Below are 12,915 nucleotides of genomic sequence, written 5' to 3'. Positions count from 1 at the left end.
AACCCTCACTGGAGTAGCTGCCTGAGACCTAGGGAGAAATTCTGGGATTAGCATGGAGGTATCAGTTAAAGGGAAAAGGTACTCTCTTTCCAGCAGCAGTGCATTTCCAGGAGAGAAGTTTTTACCCTTCATTTAGGAAGAATTGCAGAGAAAGAATTTTTACATAATCTAATAAATTGTGTTCTTTATTAAAAAATAACGATGTAATGATTTACTTTAATACCCAACTTTCTACTTATAAACAATGAAACACACACACATATGGCCAGAGTGTTAAAAACAGCAGCAAAACCTCCAGCTTTCCTTCCCTGGGGCCCGTTTCTTCTTGGGCTGCTGCCGCCCATCTCTGGGCTTCCCGCCTCCCCGAGCACTGGTATCAAACATTACTTACTGCCCACTTGGCGCCCATATGTTTAAGGGTAGTTAGGTTTTTCCAACCAAACCCAACTTTCTCTGGCCTTTGTATTGTTAGTCAAGGTCAGAGAGACATAAGTGTCTTCTGCCTCTTTGTCGAGTAGCTGTGAACAGCTTTCAAACAAATAGATAAGCAAATTAAAGGGTTTTATTTTTATTATACGAAGTGTTATCCAACAACATGTTATACTGCTTTTTATGAAAGATTTTTTTAAATGCTCAAAAGGTCGAATGAAGAAGAATATTTACAGATCAGTCAAAACCATTTTAATATATTTCCTTTGAGTTTCCTAAATGTAGTGGTTTAAGAAACAATAGTTGTCACTATATTAAATCTATAAGTTTTTTATTTTCACAAAACATAACTTTTTCATTTCATTATCTAATTTTCTTAATGATCATTCAAAATGACTGTGTAACTTCCCTTCCAGTGGGTGCTTACTTACTTATTTTACTGTGCCCCTGTTGTTGGACTTCTAAATTGCTGTGGTTTTTCTCTGTTCCATAACATTGAGATGGATATCTTTGTGGAGAAAACCTAGCAATATTTAGAACTAGTTTTCTGGGATACGAAGAAGTGTAATAACCGGGTATAAACAATTTGCCCGATTTTCTTAATGGCCTAACTGTTCATCCAGAGTACAATAGAAATGCTCTGAAAGAGATTTGAAATAAAAGAGCTTTCATGTAATATATCCACTATCATATATATCAAATAAAAGATTTTTTTTAAATCTTCATTAATTTATTGAAATTAAGCATTGTGGTAATTGTGGTTATTGAGCTTTGCCTTTTCTTTTTAATAGGCTTATTATGCCCGTGATGCTCTGGCTAAAAACCTCTACAGCAGGTTGTTTTCCTGGTTGGTAAATCGAATCAATGAAAGCATTAAGGTACTGAATCTCTATACCAAATGAATCAGTTGTAATAAATGGTATTCAGAGTATAAACATTAAATTGAGTAAGGTATTTTCATTTTATAATCAGGTAATTGATTACCACCTGCAAAGAGTATTCCTTGGAAAGAATTTACCTTGTATGGTATTGAAATTTGTCAGCAGTTCTATTTTGTTTTGCCTTATATTATAAGAAATCTCACCCGTGAATAGTCTGATGGTCTTTGCAGAGTTACCGTGAGAGGCAGCAGCCCAGGTCCTGGTTGCAGCTCTTCTACTGACTAGTTGTACACACTTTGCTGAAGAAGTCACTTGACCTCTCCAGCTACTAATATGTTCTTCAATAAAATGAGGGTATTGGACTCGGTGATTTTGAGGCACCCTGCCTGTTGTAAGATTCAATGATCTCTTTTTTTTATAATTTAGCATGTAATATAGCATCTAATAAAGAAGGCATGATAATACCTTCTTTAGAGAAGTCTGTTATTTAAATCATTGCTATATTAAAATTTTATTAATGATAGCTATTGTTAAATTGTTATTAAATTAGTAAATTAAAAAATAAACTATTATTAAAATTTCTGAAAGATTCCATACCAGTATCCTATCTCATATGTTGAACAAACCTAAATTATAATTTTTCTCCTAAGTTTTGAAACACAGTTAACTTGTAATAGATGTGTATATTCCTTGGTATACTTTTAGTGTTATATTTCGTGCTTCAACTAACCTATCAATCTGAAACTTTTCTTAAGGCACAGACAAAAGTGAGAAAGAAGGTCATGGGTGTTTTGGACATTTATGGCTTTGAAATTTTTGAGGTAAGCTTTTTTTTCTATTTTTTAAAATTATCATTATTAAGTGGAACAGTTGGAAATTTAAATCACATATTCTGTAGGTAGCATTTAATATGATTCATGTGACTTTGAATCTACAGATAACCTTTGTAAAGATGTAACAAAATGTTTGTGTGTGTGTGTGTTTGTGTTTTAAGTGCAGAGGTCCAGCATGCTGGAGAGGGTGCTGTTTAAAAAGACCTTCTTATATTAGTACTTGACTTTTGAAATTGCAGATTCCAAGTTCTTACTGTGAAATTTCCACCAGGTATATGGCCATTATGTCTAGAGTCATTTGTTCATTTGTAGGTTGCTTGTAAGTGAGGTAGGATGGTGCTATGAAAAAAGCCAGGAATGGCAGCGCCAGATGCTGGCCCCTTCATCTCCACTGGATTCAGGCAGAGCGGGTCTGGATTACATGATTTGTTAGGGTTTACACAGGACTCATCCAGCTGTGCTCTTCCAGTATGAGTTCTGCTGCAAAGGTTGAAAAAAACTTCTACTGAAGTTCATAATGAATTTTTAAAAAAGACTTCATGCTTATTAAGAATTAAATATTTAAACATTATAGACTTATGCTAGAATTTCCTTTAGGAGCTGTTTTTAAAGGACCTTTTAAAATACGTACTCTCACTTTTGGGAGTAGTGTTTTAGTTTGGTTCAGGAAAATAAGTAGGTCAGGCTCCACCTGTCTTAATTCTCCCCACAAGTGATGATTTGTGAATTCCTTTAAACAAGCAGGCCCTACTGAGAATGAAATGACCACCCAAAGAATTTACATGTTCCAAATTATCAGGTTCACGGAGTCAAGGGAAAAACATCAGCCCATTCCCTGCAGCTAAGCCAAGCCTTTCTAGGAAACACCTTTTACTTACAACATTTATTTGGGGATAGTACCTCTCCTTGCTTTATCTAGTGTTGAATAATTACTGAGGACTGTCTTGCAAGGATTGTGGTAAGTGTGATGTACGTTGGCTGATTTAATTGTCACAACAGCCTCATGAAGTAGCTGCTACTATTACTTCTGTTTTACAGATGAGAAGGTGAGGCTCTGAAGGTCAAGTAACTATTCCAAGGTTACACGGCTACTAACTGGCAGGCTCAGGACCTAAATGTTAGGCTTCCTTGATAAATGGTGCAGGGCCTTCTACAGGGCTTTTCTTCCCCTTTTCTCCAGAAACTCACACGGTTCCCAACATCTGGAAATAAGGAAGAGTCCCAAATGCTTTAAGTCTCTGATGCTCCCTGCTTCTGCGCCTTTGTCATCATTCCATGCTCCTGGCCAGCGTGGGGAGCCTTCCTGTAGTCCCTCTGTGCGCTGGAGGCTGGGTGTGGGCCACTCATGCTCTGTGCTGCCCTAGAAAACTGCCCTTCAGCACAGTGTCTGCTTATATAGGTGCCCCTTTAGCAGACTGTGCAGAGGAAGGCTTCCAGTTCCTTGTTTTTCGTTTTTGTTCTTTTAAAAAGGGAAGAATTCAAGATTTGTAAGAAAGGAGAATTGCTTGAATCTACTCAGAAGTCTACTCTTTCTGGCAAGACAAGTTACTGTCACTAAGTGGATACTAAATGTCCAAGTCATTCTTCACAGTTTGCAGGGAAAAAGATTTCTTACCTGGCACACTGCTGATCTTTATTTAGATGGTCTCATGAACAGGGCAAAAACAGAGATCTCCTAGCAAGTTAGAAGAAAAAGTTATATTCAGTGATATTTCTAAAATCAAACTGATTTTATTTTTATTTTGCCAGAAAAAAAATTATTAATCCTTAAATCAATGGGCAGGTGCTTAATGTCACATCACACAATATATGGAAACTTTAAAAAAAAAAATTGGATCGTGATGGGACATTGACTTGGTTTCATCTTCCAACGTGTCCTAAGATCTAATTAGCCATGAGAAAAGAGAACCCCACAGTCCTCAGGGAACTGAGTGAACCCTCATGAGCAATTTGACCAAATAAGTAAGAGAATCATTTCTTCAGTATTTATTCAGTGCCTGGTACGAGCCAGATTCCAGCAGTAAACAAGGCAGAGGTGTTCTTGCCTGCATGGAGCTTATGATCTTGGTCCTAAAATTGAGGGTCTGTTGCTAGCTGAGGACAAATCCTATCTGGTAGGAAGATCTAATCAGGAAACTAGATTACTTTTTAGAAGTGTTTGCTACAGACCTAATCAGAACAGAATTTAGATGTTCCAAGTAGAAACATCCTGTAACTTGCCACTGAGTGAAACACCCTTTAGCAAACCAGGAATATTTTCCCCTTATGGTTAATTCAGGTTTCTCTATAAGCCCATCTTTCTGAGCGTGCTTCATTTCTGCAAGTTGTATCACCATTTTTCTCAACAGTGTTGCAATTATGGACTTTATGAAAATGCCTGCATTGTGTTTCTAAACGGTCTTCTTCGTTTCTTTAGAGGAACATACTCCAGCTCAAGTTCTCAAACTTAGCTGCATGTTGGAATTACCTGGGGAGCTTTTGAAGATTCAAATGTCCAGGCTGCACCGAGGCCAGTAAATCAGAATCTCTGGGTGCAGAGTCCCAGCAGGAGTATTTTAAAGCTCCCGGGTAATCCCAGTGTACAGTCAAGGTTGAGACCAGCTGGTCTAGTAAACAGGAGTCTTCAGAGTGAACGGTAAATTCCAAGCATATGTGGTCCTCTTGCTCTTTGACCTTTACACAAGATGCCCTTGTAAAACATCCCGCCTCACCTACAGTTCATCTTAACCTAAATGTAATCTATGTATATGTAATATTTCTAAAGCCAAACAGGTTATATTTTTACTCTTTTTAAACAGACGTTTCAGCAAATACCAAATCCAACCAGTCATATGCCTATAGTAAATCTTATGATGGCCGTAAAATCTTTAGAACTTAATTTCCCTTCCCCATGCAGTAAATGCTTTTTCTTTCCAGTTTCTTGAGACAATGAAGATTTACTTTTCATTATAGTTAATTGTTCTCTTCATTTTCCTGCCTAAACCTTCTCAGATTAATCTCTCAAACATCTTGATTTTTAATAATCTATTTATGTATTTTTTATTTTATAAAAGAGATTTGGTTGGGCACTCTTAAGATACATTTACCTGCTTTCTGATACAGAATTAGAATTTTTTTTTTAATGTTTTCACATACGTACCCCAGATGCCATCATGTATTTGCTGGATTCTCAGCAAAATTGGAACACGTGGAAATGTCAGGGAGCTCATGGGATTAACACTAAGCCAGATAATCGAGGACTTAAAAGCACCACAGGCCAGAGCACATGGGCTCAGAGTATGACTTAGGAAGAAGCATTCAGACTCCAACACATCAGTGCAAAAATGAAAATTTCTGAGATGTTGTCTACTTGACTGGAAATAAACTGATAGAGTATAGAGGAAATTGTGCCTTGGTTCCTCAGTGAAAACTGACTGCAGAAATTAAGGTTCTGCCTTTTGGAAAGCCCTGGGCACCACTTTAAAAATTGGACAGGACACCAGAAAAAAATTTTTTTTGAATGTTTCTAATTCTGCCTCTTGACCCTACTGACAGTTCCCATGAGAACATTTTTCAACTGAGCTGGTGGAACCTTTCATTTACTTTGGTCTGTCTCTAAATGGAAGAGGGAAACTGATGCAGTAAACCATGGGATGATGACACATGGATTTGACTGCAAAACATTCCAGTGCCAGCCGGGTGAATAGCTCTGCCTGGCTGGCCACATGTGATCTGATGTCAGTTTGGAAAACAGATTAGTGGAATATTGAAACTAAAAATAAGGTGAAGTGAATTAAAGTTCATTGAGGAGAAAAATCTAGCTATAAATCCTAGTAGAACATAACCAGTTTTGCAAAGGAAGGTAATTATAATCCACACACTCCAGGTCTACACAATGAAGTCTGGATATTCTTGCAACTGAAAACATGGCCCTAGATCTCTGAGGAATACTTAACGGCATCTACGTAAAGATAACAAATGCTGTTCTTTAAAAAAATGAAATGAAATTTAAAACAATGTTGGGCAATCTAAATTGATTCTTTTTTCTAAGTACTTTTCTAGGTCTTAAACTGGACAGGTAGTTTACTGTAGGGGGAAATCTGTCTGTGTCCTGTAGTCCAAAGCGGAACAGCAGTGGCTGAGTACTTCACTTTTCATATGATTGATCTAGTTTGTTTTACAGGCAAAATGCTAGTTACTTTGAATCAGGCTCTCTTACTCATCTTGACCTTAGAGCCTCATTGAAAGTGGCCATGTATAGTAAGGGTCTGGTAGGCTGGGTGTAATGACTGTTTCAAGTAAAACAGTCTAATATTTGGGGAGGTGTCAGTGTCAGCAAGATGAACTGGTAAGTTCGTCTCATGAATATAGGATTTGTTTTCTAAAATATTTTTAGAATATTGATTCCAGTTATAGGTGACACCTTTTGTTCCAGTTTTTTGCCTTTAACTTTTGTCCTTCATGTGCTAGAGAACTTAGAGTTGAAGAAGAAGGAGACAATTTAAAGTAGATTGTAAAACGGAAATGGTGAGAATTAATACTGTTCATCATGCAGATTGCTCATTCATCATTGCTCTTGCTTTAACTTTTTAAATCAAAGCCTATTTTAAAATATTAAGAGCACTGTAACCCTAAAAATTTCCTAAAATTGACCATATTTGGATGTGTACCTGGAAGAAAAATGTTTTATATTTAAAGGGAAGTTTTCTGTAACTTCTGCTAGTGTTCAATTTGGGGAATGTCTGAAAAGGAGAATACATAATGCTAAAATGTTTTTCTCTTATTTTGAGGATAATTTTTTCAAGTTTACTTTCTGGGGAAAAAAAGTAGTTCTTGGATTTGGGGTCCATTTCTTAACATGATTTTTAAAAATGGATTGCATAAAAATGGATTTTTAAAGTGCATCACGTTTTTCTGTAGGAACAGCATTGTAATTGGGACTGCCCAAGGGCTTTCCACCAAGCCGATCTTTGCTAGGACCTGCAGCACATTTTGAAGCAGTGATATAGCCCAGCTCCTCTAAGTGCTGTTACACTTAGAAAGTTATAACTTAGATAAATACACTATTTCACCCTCTATGCAGGAGACTTCATTGTATGTGAAATATGGAACCCCACCCAACTTGTTATATCCAAAATTTGACCTCAAATGAAAGTGTTGAACTATGAGAAGTGTCAATTAAATATATAATTGATAGCAGTGTTTGCTTAAGTGAGTCATGGTCTTTGTGCTTGAATTGCCCACCCTCACCCCCCGTATCTTTCCTATCCACCATCCTAATGACAGAGATGACAGAGCTGCGTCCTTTACTTTACATTTTCCTTCCAATATTTATTGTTTTTAAAGAGTATAAGATTTAAATATCTATCTTAAAGAGTATATCATTAACCTTATTTATTGCTGAGAATATACAAATGTGGTAACAGGCCAGTATTTCTGATCCATCTTTCAAAATCATCCCAAGTGGAAACTCATGGTTGATATTTAGGAGTATGAACTCTATTGGGAGTAAGATTTTCTGTGTCTTTGATGTTGGAAAGATAGATTCAAACTCTGGAATTCTTTTTTGTGGGGGGAGTGGGCAATTAGGTTTATTTATTTATTTATTTTTAAAGGAGGTCCTGGAGATTGAACTCAGGACCTCATGCATGCTAAGCATGCACTCTACCGTTTGAGTTATACCCTCCCCACCAAACTCTAGAATTCTTGATAGAAGCCCTAGAGTTTAAAATTTTGGTGTGTTTATTAGTTATATACTTCTAAATATCATAAGTGCTTACTGCCTCAATTTACATTTAGTGAATACAGCATCAAACCCAGATATCTCTCTGTTTCCCTGTGTTTTCTAGAACAGCCCAGCAGGGGTGGAGGCAGTTCTGAGCTTCATTTAAGGGTACTGTCTGATGGAAAGTTCAGGGTGTGCTTGTTGGAAGATGTTCCCCAGAGTTTCAGTGTTATCCCTCAGTCTTTAGGGATAAGTGTGCATTAGACAGTGGAGAAAAATTCCATGCATGGAGCCTGGGTAGAAAACTGGACGGAGAGGAGGTGAGTCATCCATGGGAGCAAACTCCTGCCCACTTCCTCTTTTGAAGACTGATTCATGAACTGACGTGTACAAGAGAGTGCCCGGCTTAGGGATTGCTGGCCACCCACATGCTTCTTGACGAACCAAAACTATATCCAAATACCGAGTTGCTTTGGAGTCTTCATATTCATGTGATGATTCCTAGACCCAGTTCAGCTATTTTATAAAGGGGAGCAGGAAAACCTGGTGATACTTAATGTCTGTATAAATGGAGAAATGCCTTGGACTTGTGCAAGCCGCAGCTATATGAACTGTTACCAGACTGTTCCTTAATTTCCTGCAAATTATACATTTGTGCAATTTATTTTTAACGATTTGTGAAACTTCCCCCAAATTTGGACAACGTCAACAACTTAAACATGGATCACAGGAAATGTGATTGCCTTCATTTTCAGCATTAACGAATTGCTCAGGCAATTCATGACTTGTTTTGGAGGCTGTGAGGTGGGTTTGTGATAGATGCTGATAATATTTCTGTGGGGAGGCAAGCTGGCTTGTGCCTTGATGGTTATGCTCTTTGATTTTGGGTTTTGCTCTTTATGCAGTGGAGTGAGGTCAGAGAGTGAAATTTTTGTCTCCAGAACACTCTCCGTACCCTCTTATTTGTATCTGAAGGGGAGACACAGCACGTGCAGCGCACAGTGGGTTGCCATGGTGGGAAAGGGGAGATGCTCTAGGTCTTTCTGAATCTCTTTACCCTTTCGGTGCCTCTGTCCCTGAGTCTTTGGGTTGATGTATCAGACACATCTGATTTTTCCTGATAATTTAAAAGTATTAGGTTCTGAAGCCTTAGGACTTGAAGCAAGTTATATTGTGAAACTATTTTATACGGTCAAACTGTTTTGTATCCTGAATAGCTCTCACCTAGCACAATCACAGTTCAGACACCACATGCAGGTATCATGGTCCTGTCTTTTGAGTTGATGGGACATGTGTCTTGATCTGAAGTTTTGTGCCAATCAGAAATCGAACCTGGGTGGTAAAATCTGTCATTTGCACTGATGAATAACTATCAGTGAGTGTTTACTTTTAGAAGTTCATTGCCAATTAAGAACTGACTGCATTTTGTGTAATCTGTCCCTTTGTGCACCAGAATGCAGTAAGTATGAACTGTTTGCAGTGCCAGTCTGTTGCATGCTCCTGTGTTAATAGCTTCTCCAACTGTGTGAACTTTGCAGTAAATGGCCATTGATTAATTGTGTGTGGATATGAAACGTGGAATTCGTACAAGGACTTACAAAATCAAGGAGACATTTATTTTAGCTCTAACTTACTCCTTAGGTTGTGTGGTAATTGTGAAGCTTTGCCTCTGGTTTCTAATCTGCTTGTGTGTATTTCATAGTGCTGTTCTGGGCATGTCCCTCCCACTGTTCACAGCCACGCAGTGTGTCTCAGGACACCGGTTGCTCTGCCCTTCCTTTTCCTCATTTGTTACCATTTGAAAATTTAGCAGAATTTTGTTTATATAGCTCTTGGGCACAGACTTGTTGAATAATAGAAAGGATTTACTCCATGAATTCATTTTCTCAAAAAACCAAAGATCTGCTCATACAAATCACTAAAATTTTAATTTTATTTGTAAGTTTTAATTTTGGGTAGTGGCAGTCTGTAAGGATATATTTTACCAAACTAAGAAAGTCAGACTTTCTCATAAAGAAATGGCCTCATACTGATTACAATAATAACAAGGCATCTATATCAGATCGACTTCAGCTGCTAAGGAACTTTGTTAAGCTCTAAGGATTGGAGCCCATGTTTTTTAGTACTTGACGTGAAAATGAGTACTGGGAAGTGACCTTTGTGTCTAAGACTATCTTTGATGAATGTTTTGGTAGTAAATGTGGACCTTTTAAGCAAGAATCTTCAGTGTTTTAAAAAAAAAAACTTTTGTCTTCAATTACATTTCACGTTAAAAGATTAGTTGGTGATAATGTGTATGTGTCATTTACGGCTTAGCGTTCACTGGTGATTTGAGTTCACTGACGATGAGACATTCTTAGCCGACTTGCAGGAAAGCATGTGGTCAGATGCTGCATCCTAAGTATCGTGTTAAAATTTGTCCTGGGTGGGACCGAGGTTGATTTTGGAAGATCAACTTTCAGAAAACTCTGTGACTTTTTGCTTTCACCATTTATGGAAGGATCTGAAGGCCGTTGCTCTGCCTTCGCAGGGAGAGGCAAGGTTCAGTGCTGCCTCGCAGCCCATTAGGCCGGGACTGGCTGCCTCGGGGAGAGAGGAGTCTGGTTTATGAGTGGTAGGCTCGCCGTCTCTCACTCCCACTGCCACCCTCTCCTCTCTCTGCAAAGAGGAGGACAGAGGTGAAAATAAAAGTTTTGTCACCAGATCGGCCTCTTCCTGATGGTGCCGTTGTTGGTGAAGTGTATTCATCCTACAGACGTGCATTTTTGTGCCTTCGGTAGTACAACAATACATTAAGCCCTGAGGATTGTTCGGAAATGATGTAGACCTGAATCATAGGCGATAACTGATATGAAGAAGAAACTACTGAGAATCCTAAGGGTGATAAATGTGTGAACCTTCTGAGAGGGGAGATTGCTCCTAGCTCAGAGGTGGTTTTGATGTGCTGACTCCTTTGAGTCTGTATTTTGTGGGCACTTCATTTGTTCGTTCACTCATCAGATATGCGTTGAGTGTTTGCTGGGTGCAAGGTGCTGCAGTTCACCCATTGGTGAACAAGAGGCCTAGAGTCAACCCTTGCCCTTAAGGGATGTCCTATCTAGTGAGACGTAAATATGAAACTGATCAGGACATGTGTGTACACTTGTATATGCATATATACAAATAAGAGCATGATTTTTCAAAAGTGCTCGTATGTAAGAGTCAGAGTGAGGGATCTGATCCTGGGTCGGGGAATAAGAGGTCAGATCAGGAAGACTTTGTTGAGCTCCAGAGTTTCACCTGAGAGTGGAAGACTGAACACTCAGGTGACAGATTATAAATCTCATTGTTTCTTTTCTGATTCTTCAGGGGAAAATATATTTCTTCTTTTCTTTTTCTTTCTTTCTTTCTCTCTCTCCCTCTCTTTTTTTTTTTTTTAACCACGTGTTGGGTGCTTATTTGTCAACTAAAATTCTTCATTCTCCAAATACTGCATAACTCGTGTATCCTCCATTCATTCACTTGACCCATGAATTGCTCTCCGAGTGCCTGCCACGTGCAAGCTTGTGTCCGGGAGCTGTGTGCTGGGCCGCAGTTAGATCTGCAAGATGGCGTGTGACGTTTCTCGTGGATGGAGGTGTTAGAGCAGCATTGCTGGGGGAGCACTGATGGCATGCTTTGTAAGACTGTCTTCATTTTTCTCCATTTAGGACAACAGCTTTGAGCAGTTCATTATTAATTATTGTAATGAGAAGCTGCAGCAAATCTTCATTGAACTGACTCTTAAAGAAGAACAGGAGGAGTATATACGAGAGGTAATGTTGAGAAAATTTTTTAAATATTCCTTTTTTACTCATAATACAAATTCTAGATTCAGAAGACTATAAACATAGTTTAGCCATACTGTGTCTTTTAAAAATTTGTTTGGTATGACATCTAACTGGAATTTTCTTTTCTACTCTGCTGCTAGTGCCCAGGACAATGCTTGGCATATAGTAGGTGCTCAGTGAACATCGGTTGACTGACGTGCCACTGGCTGCAGTGCAGTGAAGTAAAATAATATCCTGTTAAGGAACTAGTCCGAGATGAATGGACACATAACTGTGGTACATCCATACAAAGGCATACTACTCAGCAATAAGAAGGAACAAACAATTGATACAGTAACAAAGGAATCTCAGATGCATCAGGCTAAGTGAAAGAAGCCAAACTCAAAAGGCTACACATGCTTGATTCTATTTCTGTGTCATTCTATAAAAGGCAAAGCTATAGAGGCAAAGTGATGGGGACAGAACGGTCAGTCGTTGCCAGGGGATCAGAGTGTGACCTCCAGGGGGCAGCACGGGGGGATTTTGGAGGCTGATTGTGGTGGTGGTTACCTGACACTACACATTTGCCAAAAACAAAGAGAACTGTATATCAAAAAAGTCAATTATCATGTATATAAATTTGAAAATATTTTGAAACTTTGTTCAGTCTTGAAAAGCATTAATTTTCTAAAATCTTACAATAAAAACAGGTATCATTTGTTGAGTGTTTACTATATGCCAAGTATTATACTAGTGTTGTGGGTGGATTATCTCAGTCAATATAGTTGGAAAATAATCAGAAGAAATATATACAAAGTCCTTACATCCTTAATTGTAAAATACATACTTGGTTTTCACCTTTCATTTTTTAATAGAAAATGTTTTTCTAAGTATAAAACTTACTTATTTCAGAAAAAAAGAAATTTTGTTGTATCTATTATATTTTTGTTTCCTTTTCATTTATTTGCTTTAATATTTTAGTAATATTACCTATTTTTCTTCATTTTCTGTAGGGTCATTTTAAGTCATTAAGAACACCGAATCCTCTTTTTTGGCCTCTCCATATAGATTTTTCTAATGTGATTATTATCCCCAGCGATTTAGTAAAATAACTCATCTTCTCAAAAGCTAAATTATAAATATTTCATCTTTCATTAAGAATGATCATCATGCTTTAGAAAGGTTTTATACTTGAGTGGCACCTTTTTTAACGTAAACATCCTAAAAGCCAGATTCATTCTCTTCCTGTCTTCTCATTATAAAGAGACTGTCCAAACTTT

The 12,915-nt window shown here is 37.9% G+C and overlaps 1 protein-coding gene across 5 annotated transcripts in view; it reads left to right on the top strand.

Annotated features, from left to right (window-relative positions):
- MYO1B (myosin IB) overlaps window positions 1-12,915 on the top strand; it is a 167,619-nt gene that overhangs the window by 116,098 nt on the left and 38,606 nt on the right. For all 5 annotated transcript variants that reach the window (XM_031452106.2, XM_031452102.2, XM_031452107.2 and 2 more), the window contains exons 12-14: window positions 1,221-1,307; window positions 2,066-2,131; window positions 11,537-11,641. In XM_031452106.2, coding sequence (XP_031307966.1) covers window positions 1,221-1,307; window positions 2,066-2,131; window positions 11,537-11,641 — 258 coding nt within the window. The remainder of the gene's footprint in view (window positions 1-1,220; window positions 1,308-2,065; window positions 2,132-11,536; window positions 11,642-12,915) is intronic.

The sequence above is a fragment of the Camelus dromedarius genome, chromosome 4, assembly GCF_036321535.1.
Source record: "Camelus dromedarius isolate mCamDro1 chromosome 4, mCamDro1.pat, whole genome shotgun sequence".
In the NCBI taxonomy this organism is placed as follows: domain Eukaryota; kingdom Metazoa; phylum Chordata; class Mammalia; order Artiodactyla; family Camelidae; genus Camelus; species Camelus dromedarius.
The sequence above is the reverse complement of the archived record's forward strand: the minus strand, read 5'-3'. Positions and strand labels throughout refer to the sequence as shown.